The sequence below is a fragment of the Falco punctatus genome (genome assembly GCF_963210335.1).
Source record: "Falco punctatus genome assembly, chromosome: 2".
NCBI lineage: Eukaryota > Metazoa > Chordata > Aves > Falconiformes > Falconidae > Falco > Falco punctatus.
Window position 1 is genome coordinate 18400192 of NC_137581.1, and position 15554 is coordinate 18415745.

The following is a 15554-nucleotide window of genomic DNA, read 5'->3' on the forward strand; positions in this document are numbered from 1 at the left end:
CCCCTTACTTTCTCAAAGGTTGAGAATGATCCTCATCTGAAATTGATGTATACAGAGTGTCTGAGGCTGTGCGGAACCTGGTTAGCAGAAACATGTTTGGAAAACCCTACAGTCATCATGCAGAAATACTTAGAAAAGGTACATCCAGTCTGTGAGGTAACACAGTGCTAAAATATGGTGTTAAAATGCCAAGTAAATTTTTCAATGCAGGCTTTATTTTTCTGGATCAAAAATACAGCTTCTTATAAAAATATTATAGTTTCATATAGTATTGTATAACACTGTAACCTTATAAAATATTTAGAATATGGCTTTATAGAAGTCACAGTGCAACTTCTGTGTAATACTGGCTTGGACGTGTAGTGATGACAAATACTAGTCCAGTTTCCCTTTCCTATTCCACTCCATCCCCATCCTTTCCTTCTCAGGACAGATCACCCACTAACCATGTTTTCAGTATGGGCATTGCATTTGTAGCATTCTCTTTCCAAGTGCTGGAAAGTCTTGCTCTAATGTTTCAAAGTACTGTAATTTTTTTTAACTCTTAGTCAGTAATACAAACAGTTTTATTAATATTTGTCCACTCTATTTCTTTATTCCATATTAATTCATTAAACTCTACATAGCTGCTTTTTTCTGCTCCTGTCTATGTGCTTCACTCTGATGATTTTTCTGATGATCTTTCACATAGGATTTTCTTTTTCTTTTTGGCACTATTTGGACACTCTTCTATTTTTTTCACACCATCTTACGATACAAGGTTGTACAATTATTGTAAAACTTCATGCATAGTTACTCTGAAAGATAGATAGCTGTAGGAGACTCCTGTATGGTTATTAAAGCTGTTTCATACAGGATAATGTTTTTAACTGTTTGCATTGAAACACTCCTCAAAGATTAAATTCACTTAGGAGAAAAATACTCAGCCTGGTAGGTTTTATTTTCTATGCATAGATATTTCATCACAATCAACACTGAATAACCTGTTGAAGCAGGTGACCCTACTTGAGCAGGGGGGTTGGACAAGATGACCTCCAGAGGTCCCTTCCAACCTCAGCCATTCTATTTTACTGTGGAAGAGTTTAATCAAATATTATGCAGCACTGTTAATCTGATTATCAGTCTTATCATTATTGTAACTTCCCTTTTAGGCTGTGGAAATTGCTGCAAGCCACAGCGGAGACAGCAGTGATGAGCTGAAGAAAGGGAAGATGAAGGCTTTCCTGTCTTTGGCTCGTTTCTCAGATAATCAGTACCAAAGAATTGAGAATTACATGAAATCCTCAGAGTTTGAAAATAAGCAGGCGTTACTGAAGAAGGCCAAGGAGGAGGTTGGCCTCCTTAGGGAGCGCAGAGTTCAGACAAACAGGTGAGCGTGCAAATGGAGAGGCGGTTACTCTGAAGCTATCAAAGGCTCCAGCTTTACTAGCTCTTTGGGTGAGTGGTACAGCGTGGGTGGCACCTCTAGAGCTGAATTTTTCTTTCTCCACAAAACAGCAGTGAAATCTGTAGCGCTTGATGTGAATAGTGTGTGAACTGTGCCTGAACAGGGTCTAGGAGTGCTAGATGGGCCAAAAGTGAAGCCCAGGTGTGTTACAGCAGTTAAGCAGTATGGATGATCATGGGCCAGAATTCACATTTATTCCCTGAATCTTTTCAGTTTATTTGACAGAGAAAATGTTACAGAGTAAAAATAAATGAGTTTGAGATTTTTTTCCATTACACATCTGGTGAAAAAATAAAATGAATCTAAATACAGAATTCTGAAAGATTTAGTAAGAGCAGTCGTAAGTGAGGGGGAAAAATTGAACTTCAGCTGTTGGAAACTGAAGTCTTTACACAGATTATTTGTACTGGATATTCACATTTACACCAATATAGAAATTAAATCATTAAAAGGACGCTGACGGAAAATTTACTTACAGTGATGGGTCTGTGTGAACATACACCAAAGGAATAGCTCCCACAGTTTTCAGTTGTTTATTTTACTGTGCTTGTACTTACCAAACAAAGAGAACTAGGGACAGCCTTGCTGTAAGTTCATTAAGAGATAACTTGTTGTTTACAAATAATGTCTGTTTACACAGATACACAGTGAAGGTTCAGCGAGAACTTGAACTGGATGAATTTGCCATACGTGCCCTAACTGAGGATCGTAAACGTTTCTTGGGCAAAGCAGTGGAGAACTATATCAGCTGTTTACTAAGTGGAGAAGAACATGATATGTGGATCTTCCGACTCTGTTCCCTATGGCTTGAAAATTCTGGAGTTGATAGAGTCAATGAAATGATGAAGGTCTGCTGTTGCTTCTTCTTATGGCTTTAACATTAGATTGTCCATTTTTCTTCTTCTTCTCCTAGATGAGTTATAGTGCTGTGCAGTATGCTTTCTTATGTATCTCTTTAACTTTTCCCTCAAAACTTGCTTTTTTCAGTCATCATTGCTCATCGGTTGATTTTACATCAGGGAGAGCTGCAATTCTCAATGCATTTTAATTTCACTTAATTTAGCATTTTGATTTGACAGGTCTGTATGATTAAGCATATCTAATCATCTTTCACTGTTGTCGTCTTGTTCTTTACATACCTTGGATAATCCCATCTTCAGCATCCTTTAGTATATTATTCTCATTTACATTATATATACTTCTAGGTGAAAGGATATGCTTTTAGATTGTCTGTGTAACATGGTAGCCAGGGACCAGTAAATTTCTCATTCCGAGGCTGCTTCTGTCACATCTAGAATCATGCAGGAAGTCTGTTAACTCTTACCCGAATGATCTGTTTATAACAGAGATCTGTGTAATTTAAATATTCACTTTGTGTTACAATTAACTTTGAAAAATCGAAGGTGTTGCTTTACTCATATTTTTAACACACAGTTGTTTCTTATCTTAAACTAGATTGTAGGGGTTTTTTTATTAGGATTGTCTCTTGCCATTGTCTCTTGCCACAAAGAATCTAGAAATTAATCCTGAATCAATATATTTAAACTCTGCTGTAATAGACTAGAAAATAGTTGTTTTCTTATCAAGTACTTGTAGCATTTAGGAGACATGGACCAAGATGGTGTGATACTGGATTGCCATTTGATCACATAGCAATGCTTACTCTCAGTTGTTTTTTTTTTTAATGCAACATTTCTAGCCCTTAATGATATTTTATTTGTTTTGCTTTATTTACATATTTGTAATGGCTTTTTTGGTGTTAGTGCAGCTTTGTAATTTAATTTTCTCTGCTACAGAAAAACGCAGAGAAGATCCCTTCATACAAGTTTTTGCCTCTGATGTACCAGCTGGCTGCTCGGATGGGAACCAAGATGATGGGTGGTTTAGGATTTCATGAAGTTCTGAATAATGTAATTTATGCTTTTTTGTCTAACAATATCTTGATTGGCTTAGTAGTACATACTTCTAAACAATATGTAACTTCCATTGAGCAGTTGTAGCTAAATGAGTTATACAGGTGATGAAGGTGTATTGAAAGTGAGTGATGCAAAAATCAGCGTAGTGGGGGGAGAATTTTGGGGACTTTTTTCCTTGCTACTTAATTGCTGTTATTTGTCGTATAAGAATAGTCTTATGCAGGTATAGGAATATACTTTGAATGTATTTTAGTTGTGGAAATACCATCTAAGAATTACTTTTAATTTCTTACTAGGAGTCTTAGAAGTTCAAAAGAATTAATAATGTTAATTAAGCAAATTTTTTTCATCTGTGCAGTTTTCAATAAGGGGATCTTTTTGGTTTTCTTGACAGTTAATGTCCAGAATTTCACTGGATCATCCACATCATACTTTGTTTGTAATACTGGCTTTGGCAAATGCAAACAAAGATGAACTCCTCACAAAACCAGATGCAATAAGAAGAAATAAGTTAATTAAAAACGCACCAAAAGAAATCTCCCAGCTTGATGTGGTGAGTACATAAAATTCTGTTATATTAATCACATTCAGTCCTTTAATTTTGTTTAAAATTGAAAAAAAAATTATGTCAAGGGGTATTCTAGTGTAGAGCTCATCAGCTGACATTTGTTAAGAAAGGGTAGGAGGAAAAAAGTACTTTTAATAATTAAAACCCCTTTCTTTTGGTGCATGCATTAGTAGCTATTATGTAAAGAACTAATTATGGGGTTGAACAAAATATGGTTAACATTTCTTGCAACAAATAGACCCAGTTATTGTGAAGAGTTTTGTGATAAATGTCCTTGATGTATGATTCTGTAAAAGGCATTTTAGATGCAACAAAGACTTGAGTGGGCTTATTGTTGAAAGTACATACTGAATTAAGTAATTTTTCTGCTTTGAGTGGTAACATCTGTTCTAAGTATTTAGCCATTTGCAATATATATTTTGTTCCTTTATATGACCTTTGTATGTTAAAAGCCATGATGATGGGTAATGCTGAACTGCGGCTTCATGTTAATGCTGTTATTGCTTAAATTTTGTTGGAACTTGTCTTTGGAATCATCTCATATTTTATGCCGTTCTCATAGATTAATGCCCCTTCTTTCCCCCATCACTGTAGTCCTGGCATGGTTTTTTGGCATTACCCTCTTAAACCCACACTGATAAAATTTTTCATGACAATTTTATTTGGCCTTTTTTCACCTTTCTGTCATATTTGTAGTTCATCCTACGCTTAGGAGTAGGATTACGCTAAACAGCTAGATCTCTTAGTTAGGCACAGAAGGGACAACATGGTCAGATTTTTGCCTTTTGCATGCAGGCTTTTTCTTCAGTTGGGAGGAAATAACACACAGGAAGATGGTGGAAGCACATCCAGAACTGCCTGTCCCTTATTCTATAGAATTTTTCAGGTGTTTTGCACTTTACCTGGACAGATTTGCTCCCTTTCAACCCGCAATAATGTTTTACTTGTTATCTCAGATTGTGCAGCATGGAACTCTTGTTCAGATTATTTTTGTTCATATCCCAAGGGACTGTCCATTATTGCAACTTTCTCTGTTTTCATAGGATGTATCTCAATTGTACTTACTTAACTGCGTGTTATTCCATTGAGGGTTTTTAGGACAGAATGGAGGCTGCTAGGAATATAGTCAATACTGTAAGAAGAAGGAGAGCGCGTATGGTTCGAGACATTGAAGCACTTTGTGATGCTTACATCACCTTAGCAAATGTAGATGCTACTCCATGGAAATCTCAAAGAAGTAAGTCTTGGAAAAATGATTTTTGTTTTTAATAGTGAAGGTACATTAGGAGATAGTATGGTAGCACTGGGTCCTGTTTTTGATAAACATAGAACTTATTCTGAACTTAAAGTCACAGTAATTATTTGCACTGTAAGGTTCAGACTTTAAGTATGAAACTCTAGAAAACTCCAGTTGTCCTGTGGTCATCTTCATCAGAAGACAGAAGTATGCAGTGAGGTTTTGGGTCCCAAAAGTAGTGTAAGCTCTTTTACTGAACTTTAATGTATTTTTATAGTTCTGAATTTAAAAGTAAGAATTCTTTTTCATTACAGAAGGAATAAGTATTCCTGCTGACCAGCCAATTCATAAACTGAAGAATTTGGAGGATGTTGTTGTTCCTACCATGGAAGTTAAGGTGACTGAAGTTGAAATAGATACATGCTGTAACATCAGTTTATAGAATCGGCTTCAAATTTTTATAATAACAATCATGTCATAGATTTCTTCATCGAATTCCCATGTTCTTTCCAGGCCAGCCTACCAGGGGTCCTTTCCTGTCAGGTGGGAGATGCAGGGTGAGATGGTTTCCTTAGGCTGTAGAAAACGTTGACCCCAAGTCTTATATTTGCTAGATAGTGGCTTATTGTGTGAAGACGGCTTTGCCACTGTTACCCCTGATGAGTGTTTCGTTATCAAAAGGGGTGGGTGACGAGCTGCCTGCATCCCAGAGAGGACTTGGGAATCTGAATCTCCTGTTTTGTCGGTGCTAGCTTAGAGTTGCAGGAAGAGACTTAATGCCCAGAAAAGTATAAGAATTAATAGGTATGTCTCTTCTGCTGTTTCTAAATGGCCAGCTTGTATTTTTTTTACCATTCAGTGATGGTGAATGATCCATTCCCATTAGCACAAGTTGTTGATTGGATTGATGCATAGGCACCCATTCTTAGATGCTGCATGCTCTACCTAGGAAGCTTGCCAGTTTCAGGAGTGTAGAGCTGCTTTTTGGGCCAGCCACCTAAAATTTAAATGTTTTGAAGCCAAACTTCCCTGTGCTGAAGTCCCTCGGGCTCTGTCTATAAAGCTAAATAAAACAAAACAAGGAACTGGTTTATGGCATTTGACTTCAGAGGCCAGAAGTTGCCACCATGATAAATAGCATTTGTTTTTAGGGCTCCTGTTGGCCCCAGGTGTTGCTCCTTTGTACAGCTCGATTGTCCTTTTTGCTTTTCTTCTTCTCCAGTGCAAACTGTCTGAAATGGTTGGAAGTCTGTGATGCCAACAGCTTGGTACTTCCTTACAGCTGAGTAGGGTAGCTCTGGGGCACCAGGATATGGAGAATACAGATCCTATAGACGGCAACAGTTTTAGGATTGTAGATTGGGTCCATTTGAGCCTAATGTGAGCCTAATGCTCCCCAGCTGTACCTGAACATTTTCTTGCAAGAGTGCTAGTTGGGGCAGGCTAAAATTGTGTCAGGCGTTGTTTAGTGGAAGTCAGCAGCACCACATCCCCTCTACCAATGAGGTGAACAGGGAGGAATCAGACTCACTCCTTTGCTCAGCCTATTTTTGTAGCCTTTGTATTATCCTTGTAGATGATGGAATGCTCATATTAATATTCAGTGTGTATCTGCAACAAGGTCTGCAAACAACTCACTACCACTTTCTCAGAGAGACTTGGAGGTAATACTTGTATTAATTTTAAACTAATTTATAATTTCAGGTGGATCCTACAGGACAATATGAAAATCTAGTGACAATAAGGTCTTTTAAGCCAGAATTCCGCTTAGCAGGAGGCCTGAATCTGCCTAAAATAATAGACTGTGTAGGCTCAGATGGTAAAGAAAGGAGACAGCTGGTTAAGGTAGGTTCTGTTACTTGTAATGACATCGCAGGCTTGGTATGTTGGAATTTTTTTTAATGTCTCTTGTCAGTTTTCTCATGTATCAAGTCTGTTCTGTGAACAGACTTTTCACAGTTCAGTGTCAGTTTTCTCAGTTCAGGAATGCTTTCATAAAGGAAAATACAAAGTAATAATAAGTAATATAACAACAAATAATATAAATAACCATGTAAGTAATAATACTAAGTATTTTTTGTAATTACTTTTCAACATTGCATGTAAAATACAGTAGCTTACCTGACAACTACCAGACCTGTGACTCGCTTGGTCACGTCTCAACTAGTGATATGGAGTGTACAGGAAATAAAAGCCATCAGCATTTTGTGTTAAATACCTCCTTTTTTCTTTCTTCCTCATATAAAAAGAATTACAATTCAATCAAAAACATACTTATCAAACCCCAAAATCTCTGAAAACAATTTATTTCTCTTTAAACTCTGTTGATTTCGTTCCATCTTTGAATGTATGCATTCAGGAGCTGCTGGGAGAATTCTGTTTGGCTGTTAAGTATGGGGTAGTTTTGAAAGTTTTAAAGAGAAGCATGAATCACTAGATCTGCATACAGTAATCAGAACTGCAGTACCAAGTAGTGCTGCTTCAGCTGTGTGCTGGATTGTTAAATATGGTGAACGAAACATCTGCTTTTAGAAAGGATACCGTAAGCCATGTACATCGATTGAAACCTTAATCAAATAATATTTGCCATAAAAAAGAAGGAAAAGGTGATGATTTAAGTTAGTGATGGTTCTGCTTAAGCAGCTGAGCACTATTAGGAAACCAAATACAGAAAAAAAGCAATTGTTAATTACATTTTATTATAGTACATTATTGTGGAAAAGTAACTTGTGTTTTATGGAATTATTTTAAATAATTTTTTAAAGCTGCTGAACAAGAAGTTGGATGCTGAAGTGTTCTTGAACTGCCTTTTTCTGTTTATGCTGAAGGGGCGTGATGACCTGAGACAAGATGCTGTTATGCAACAGGTTTTCCAGATGTGCAATTCATTGCTCCAGCAAAACACTGAAACACGAAAGAGAAAATTAACTATCCGAAGATACAAGGTAATCCTGAACAGCTGCTGCAGCAGAGGAATAAATGCTACCAATACAGCTTATTTCCCCATTCTCCTTTTTTCAATCCAGAGACAATATAAAAGTTTATTTATTTATGTTATTAAAATAGTCACTCCTCCATAACGCATGGAATAAACAAATAATACAATTTAATTATTACAACAAGTATTTCAATTTAATTTTTTCCAAATCCTTAAAAACAAATTCTCTTGCCCAAATACTCTTAAAAGCTTTCTTTATATGAACTTAAAATTGAGAAGAAATTAAGTCATGGACTGTCCTCGAATTGTGAATTGCTAGTCATGAAACTTGAGCATACAAGTTTGTTTAATTAATTAATTTAATCTCATTAATTTTAGTCTTGCTATATTCCTTAATTAATTAAAAATTAATTATAGTCTTGCAGTATTCCTTACAATTGAATCCAGAAGTCCCATCTAGTGTTTGTTCTGCAGAACTTGAATTGCAGAACCGTTTTTGTTGAAATAGGGAATACAGCAGTAAATTCTTACTGTGAATGCAGAAAATGTATTTGAACAGAAACTTTCTTTGTCCTCCTCCTCTTTTTTTGTGTGCTTGGGATTATAATAATAGCTGTGAAGGTGACCTCTGAGTAAGTACTCTTTAAGTAAAGGTTCTTGTCTTTGACATGAGAAATGCACACTCCAGAATCTCTAGAGGAGCTTACCTGAATTGCTAGCAGAGTTTTAAGAATTCACAGGTGGAGGTAGAGTCACAGTCTTTGAATAATTTTGAATGAAGACTCAGGTTTTTATCTGTGTAAAAATGAATGAGGGCACGGAAAAGAGAACGGAGGTTGCATTATGAGATAAAGCGACTTTCATAAGAAAAGAAAATTGAAGGAAACAGGCAGTAGCTATTTCTCTGCAGACAGATTGTTCATTCTGGCCAGTACTGCCTGCTGCAGCAGCTGAGGTAACTATTACAGCCAGTTAAGAAGTGAGCAATTGTTCCCTGGGGTGGGAGGGAGGCAGACTAAGACAAGCCTAGTATGTTCGTGCAGCTGCCACGTGTTTTCCAGATTTTACTTTTTACGTGCAATTCGCACAAATGCTGCTTTTATCACATTCAAGCATAGCAAGCTGTTGGCAATCACAGGTCATCTAGGATACTGACGCAAGCGTGCGGATTGAGTGGAGTCCTTCAGTTGTACTGAAGTATGTAGGGGAAGGTTCTTTGGGCTAGGAAAAAAATTGCAAGTATTTGGTAGAAGAACCTTGAGAGCATTTGAGATATGTATACACGTGTCTTTAAAACATACATTGTGGTCAGCTGTACGCTTTGGTCTTCTGTCTTTAAGCAAACACAAATAGGCACCCATGCCCTGGAGCATGCGTATCCATGGTTGTGTGTGTGTAACCCTCCCCCTTGCAGCAGTGGTTTTGTTTTTACAGGTGGTTCCCCTTTCTCAGAGAAGCGGGGTTCTTGAGTGGTGCTCAGGAACAACTCCCATCGGGGAGTTTCTTGTGAATGTTGAAGAGGGAGCTCACAAGAGATACAGGCCAAAAGATTACTCCAGTTATGAGTGTCAGAAAATAATGACGGTGAGTCAAAATAACAAAAAAAAACCCCAAACAGCTGGCTCATATTCTTTACTGGGAGGGTGGAATTTACGGAGAATTATATACTGTACTTTTATTATATGATAATGAATATGACCAGTGGCATGGAATTAGTAGATATTCAGACTTTTAGTTTAGTTCAGTTTAGTACCATAAACCACCTCACCATACATTTAGAAAATTGCAAATAGGTTTACCTGTTACTTTATATAGCCATGATTGGGCAAGAAATTATTTCCTAAAAAAGTATATTTGATTTTGGTTTTGTGAAGCGTTTGCATGTGAATTGAGTGATAGTGACTTCCTCACAGCGACATGAAGCCATCAGATAAGCAAAGTTACCGGAACAGAGTGCAAGGGGAAGTATCTCCAACAAGATGCATTTAGCTGTACATGCGTATAAAATACCGACACCTGCTGAAGCAAGGAAATAGCAGTGTGTGTTTTTTCCAAGCATCCCATGAGTTGTGTATGAAAATAGAATTGTTTGGTAAAACAGATAGATAGGTGCATTAATGATTGCTGTAAAAAAGACATTAATTCATAGCTCAGAGAGAGAAAGGAGTGAGAACAACATTTGATGGAGGGGAGGGAGTAGAGGAAGGAGGAATGTAGTCAGTCATGTGGAAAATATTTCTGATGTGTTTAAAGGATGCACAGAAGAAACATTCTGAGGAGAAATGCAACATCTTCATGGAAGTCTGCAAGAACTTTCAACCTGTGTTCCGTTATTTCTGCATGGAGAAATTCCTGGATCCAGCTGTGTGGTTTGAAAAACGGTTGGCGTACACTCGCAGTGTGGCAACATCCTCTATAGGTATAATTTGCCTATATGGGGTTTTAGACTATATAAACAAAGAGTTTATAGCATTTCAGAGGTAACTGGTAAAATTTACATCTGTTCTGCTTTTGTCACGTGTCAGAGTAGGAGGAGTAGGGAGCAAAAAATGCCAGCAAGGACACCATCATTGCTTTTGTAATTCAGGTTTCTGATTCATACCTCCCTACCCGCTTTCCTGCAGTAGAAAGATAAGAGTAACATTCTTGTTTCTTTGTTTTATATAGCAGTTTGTATTTTGGGGTTCTGGTAGGTTTTTTAAGTTTCTACCTGACTGACTAATCCTGTTATTTTGATTTAACATTTAATCTGTAGCCTCAAATGTTTTAACTTGAGTTGAAAAGCTTGATCTTTTACTTTCTTTGTACTGGCATCAGTAGCCATGGCTGTAATGGTTATTTGAGCTCTGGCATTTTTTTTTTTATTTTTCTGTCTGAATAAGGAAATAGATGTACTTGGATTGTGGATTTTCTTTGGATGACTGAGTTCTTTATTTTATCTCTGTAAGACTTTTGATAGTAGATTATATACATTGCAGTAGATCCTATTTTAGATGTTAACGTGTTGTTTATATGCTCCCTTTGTGCTGAAAAAAACCCCTGAAGTAAATCTACAGTTTATCAGAATTCAGGTGAAAGATTTTTCTAGGAAATACTACTGCTATCCATGTCCATCAGCTAACAGAAAAACAGTAACAGGTGTAAATTGCAGCAAGGGAGATTTAGTTTGGAGGTTTTCTACATTTAAGGATGGTAAAGCACTGAAATAGGCTTACATGAAAGATCTTACAGTTTTATCACTGGAGATTTTTATAATTGATTTAGACAAGAATCTCTCAGGTGATACATTGAGATGTAGTTGAGCTGCCCAGTTATAGACTGAATTATGTCTAGTCCTGTTTTCTGGATTGTGTGATACTGTGAGTTAAAAGGTTGTCTTAAAGATAGTAATAATAACAAATCCTAATTGTATTATGCACTTGATTTGTATCTTTTTTTTTTTTTTTTGAAAGCTGTGAAATAATTTGCCTAACCTATCTATAGAGAGAAATGGGCAAGAATTCTGTGCAGTAGGTAAAAAAATACACATCTGTAGGGGAATAACATTTTTGCAATTGCATTGATAAACCTTTTCTTTTTGGATCTGTGGAATGGCATTTGCTCTTTACTGGAATAATATATATACTTGGGGGAAGAACTATTCTCACTTTTAATTTGTCTGCATACACTGAATCTCATAATCTTCTCTGTGTTAATTTGTCCCTGGTTTTTATGGCATGCAAATACGGTTTCAGCACTTACCTTTTTGTTTTAGTTGGCTACATTCTTGGACTGGGAGACAGACATGTTCAGAATATCTTGATAGATGAACAAACAGCAGAACTAGTGCATATAGATCTGGGTAAGTGGGACAGGCAAGAGAACCTTACTTTTTTTTTTTTTTTTTTTTTCACATTAACATTTTAAAAATCTTTATTTAAAATGTTTATTATCCTTTCATTTAGGGGTGGCTTTTGAGCAAGGTAAAATCCTTCCCACACCAGAGACTGTTCCATTTAGATTAACCAGGGACATTGTGGATGGAATGGGTATTACCGGCGTGGAAGGAGTCTTCAGAAGGTACGTGTTCCTGTATTGGATAGGGGTAAGGAGGCAGCAGAGCATTTTCAGCATTTGTGATTGTTACACGTTAAAGTTTTTCAGACAGTGAAACAGATAACCTCTTTCCTGTAGGGCATATAATCAGTGAACTACCCAGTCTCCTTCTGCTCTTAAATTTCTAAATTTCTCCCTTTCCACCCTCCCCAAAACCAGAAATATCAGAGAGATTACTCATATGCTAGAAATTAACTTTTAAGAAAGGTACAAATATCCATCATTTAAATGACAAAAATACCATTCCATTTAACCAAAAAGAACCTAAAAATACAGTAAAATATTTTCTAGATGCTGTGAGAAGACAATGGCTGTTATGAGAAATTCTCAGGAAGCCTTGCTGACTATTGTAGAGGTAAGCATTCTTCCAGTCTTTCTGACAGCAAACTGCCAGAATATCTTCGGTTTCTTGTATTTGTCTTCTTAAGCATTACTATACCAAATATTTATGTAGGGATTTTTTGTTGAATTTGAATGTAGTAATGTTGGCCATTATGTGTTAATTCACGTAATCTTCAATGAAATTGTGACCAGTTTGCGTTTTCTCTGGGAACTATTTGTTTCAGGCATATACAGTTTTCCCTCTTCAGTATCTAAAACTAGCCATAGTGCAACATTACTAGCATGAGTGGTGCTTATTGACTTAAATCCTCTTTGCATAAGTCACAAAGAAGAGACTTGAAGTAATTTTTAAAACCTGTTTATACTACGTATTGAAAACTAATTATGATATTTAGTGTCTAGAAGCGTATTAAAAAATGACCTCTTCATTGCTGAGGGGGGACTGAGTCACAAAACCGAGTCAAATATGAACAACACAAACACCTGCAAATGATCGGATGTCGTTTTATTGTTGGATTGTCTACCAAGCAATGTGTAGCCCCGTTCTATTTGATTTAAAAACAACCAACCAAACCACCAGCCTCCTGGTATTGTGGTTAGCAAGGGCATTACCAGCTGAGCGTTTCTTTTCCTGCTAGGGCTCTTGACTTAGCTGTAATTAAGTTTTAAATTAAATCGAGGTTTATTTACTGTAGGTGCTGCTCTATGACCCTCTTTTCGACTGGACCATGAATCCCTTGAAAGCATTGTATTTGCAGCAGAGACCAGAGGATGAGGCTGACATGAACTCTACACTCAACACTGATCCGCAAGAATGTAAAAGAAAAGCCAGGTGCAAGATCTTTTTCTTAATTCTCTGCCTATGGCACTGTTACCTTGCTTTATGGTTTTCTCCCTGAATGTTGCTGACGTTCAGGATCCACACCTAGTATACCTGTTTTTCTTTTCTTATTCTGCCAGCAGTGATGACCAGAGTTTTAACAAAGTGGCTGAGCGTGTTCTGATGAGACTTCAGGAGAAGCTGAAAGGTGTTGAGGAGGGAACAGTGCTCAGTGTGGGAGGGCAGGTGAACCTCCTCATCCAGCAGGCCATGGACCCTAAAAATCTGAGCCAGCTCTTTCCTGGATGGAAACCCTGGGTGTGACTTGGAAGGATCCAGCACGTTGTTAGGAGAAACCTATTTTTATGCAGCAAGTGTTCTAACATTTCAAATTGGTATTTCACAATTCAAACTTAGCAGCAGCAACCATGAAGACTTATATATATTAGTGTTCAGTAGATGTTTTGGGTTTTTTTTCAATAACCTGTTACCAAGAAAACATTTTTTTGTCCACTTATGTTCACCGTGTGGTATAAAACACCAGCCAGTGTTTTGATGTTCACCGTGACCTGCAAGGACTTTGCTTGGGCAAACCGGGTGCGCTGTAGTCTTAAAGCTTAACGTCCATCACTTTTGTATGTTAAACACCTGGAGTCTTGTATCTAGTAATTCTATATGGTAACATGACATGTAGAACAGATGATCCAAAAACCAGGAGTCACAAAATAACTAGCTAAAGTGCATTTCAGAAGGGGGATTATACTTTAGTGATAACGCTACGGTGAATATAAAAGAAGACTAGAGAAACTCATGTTTAATGAACAGAGGGTTCTTGGGGTTGGTGGCTGGTTTTTTTAGCTTAGTTAAGTGGACACTGGTTTATATAGCAGATACAGACTTTGAGCCAAGTATAATGCAGCTGCTTCTTTTTCCTGTTGTAAATGAAATTATGTTGGTACTTTATAACATTAATAGTTATAAACAATAAAAAAATAGGTAGCTTTTCTAGCTCAGACTTCCTTTATAAAATAGACTGACTATGCAATGAAGCTTAGCATACCAGATACACCTCTAAAGCAAACAGCCATCCGGTATCTGGAAGAAACACCTGTCAGAAACATCAAATTTGTATTCCAAGCACAAAAGTCTCATTCTGATTGCACAGGGTTTTACAGAAGACATTGCTAGTAGGTAAAAAGACCTACTGTAATTGGATAGTCAATGAATATGGACAATAGGAGAATCCACTCAACAGTCTTGCTGGTATATTTAACAAATCTTCTCAAATCATCTTTATATTTAAAAATATGAATAAAATTTGCTGTACTCTCAGATTATCTTAGTTTACTTTATGCATCTTTACAGCGGTTTAAGGGAAGAATTTCTGTCCTAATTAGCATTTCACTGACTTTTCTTTGTATAGTGTTCCCATAATTTTTGTACTGCATCTTTGTTGTATAAGTCAACATGGAAAGATGAGTCTTTTGTGTTCTGCTTTCATGAAGCTACATAAATTTCTGTTGATTCTTGGAACCAAAAGTGCATCCTGGCTTTTCTGTGGGGAAGAATTCTCATCCAGGGACACAGTGATTTGCTCTGAAAATGAAACTTAACTGACAAAGCACACACTCTGTATGTGAATTTTAAATGACCCTTAGAAAAGGGAGAGGAGTCCTACCAAGCAATTACAGAATGGCAGGTAGGAAAGGACTAAACAAAAAGCACTTAAATAATTTTTATTTTTAAGCACAGACTTAAAAAGATCTGCTGGTATTTCTGGAAATTTTTCTCATGCTTCTTATAGAGGAAGTTCTTTAGGCATTTGGGAAGTTACTTAATACTAGAATCCTAGCTGTCATATAAATGAATATTGCTTAAAAGCACCTGGCAGATCCTTCAGGAGTTTCTGATGCTTCACTTGAAAAGGTATATTTTCATCATGCTGGGCTGCAGTTGAAGTTTTTTCCTTACAGCAAACAGCAAAACATTAATACAGTTGTCTCAGGAAAGTCAAGCTTCAGAGGAAATCATTATTCCTCTGCAGTGTTGTTAACTTGCAGTTCAGTGCCTAGATTTTGAGCGTCTATGCATTTTCGTTGTTCAAGCTGACTGAAACACAAAAATGCATGTAAATATTGTAAATGTAATTGGAACCTGCTTACATGATTTGTAATGGTAGCAGTGAAATGCC

At 36.8% G+C, this 15554-nt stretch overlaps 1 protein-coding gene across 1 annotated transcript in view; it reads left to right on the forward strand.

Annotated features, from left to right (window-relative positions):
• ATM (ATM serine/threonine kinase) overlaps positions 1 to 14902 on the forward strand; it is a 77824-nt gene extending 62922 nt beyond the window's left edge. Inside the window, exons 48-63 of the mRNA XM_080377209.1 lie at positions 19 to 138; positions 1152 to 1369; positions 2088 to 2295; positions 3244 to 3357; positions 3758 to 3916; positions 5030 to 5168; positions 5483 to 5565; positions 6873 to 7013; positions 7997 to 8113; positions 9541 to 9690; positions 10360 to 10525; positions 11861 to 11947; positions 12051 to 12165; positions 12493 to 12556; positions 13239 to 13375; positions 13504 to 14902. Coding sequence (XP_080233335.1) covers positions 19 to 138; positions 1152 to 1369; positions 2088 to 2295; positions 3244 to 3357; positions 3758 to 3916; positions 5030 to 5168; positions 5483 to 5565; positions 6873 to 7013; positions 7997 to 8113; positions 9541 to 9690; positions 10360 to 10525; positions 11861 to 11947; positions 12051 to 12165; positions 12493 to 12556; positions 13239 to 13375; positions 13504 to 13687 — 2202 coding nt within the window. The 3' untranslated portion in view covers positions 13688 to 14902. The remainder of the gene's footprint in view (positions 1 to 18; positions 139 to 1151; positions 1370 to 2087; positions 2296 to 3243; positions 3358 to 3757; positions 3917 to 5029; positions 5169 to 5482; positions 5566 to 6872; positions 7014 to 7996; positions 8114 to 9540; positions 9691 to 10359; positions 10526 to 11860; positions 11948 to 12050; positions 12166 to 12492; positions 12557 to 13238; positions 13376 to 13503) is intronic.
• The last annotated feature ends 652 nt before the right edge of the window (positions 14903 to 15554 follow it).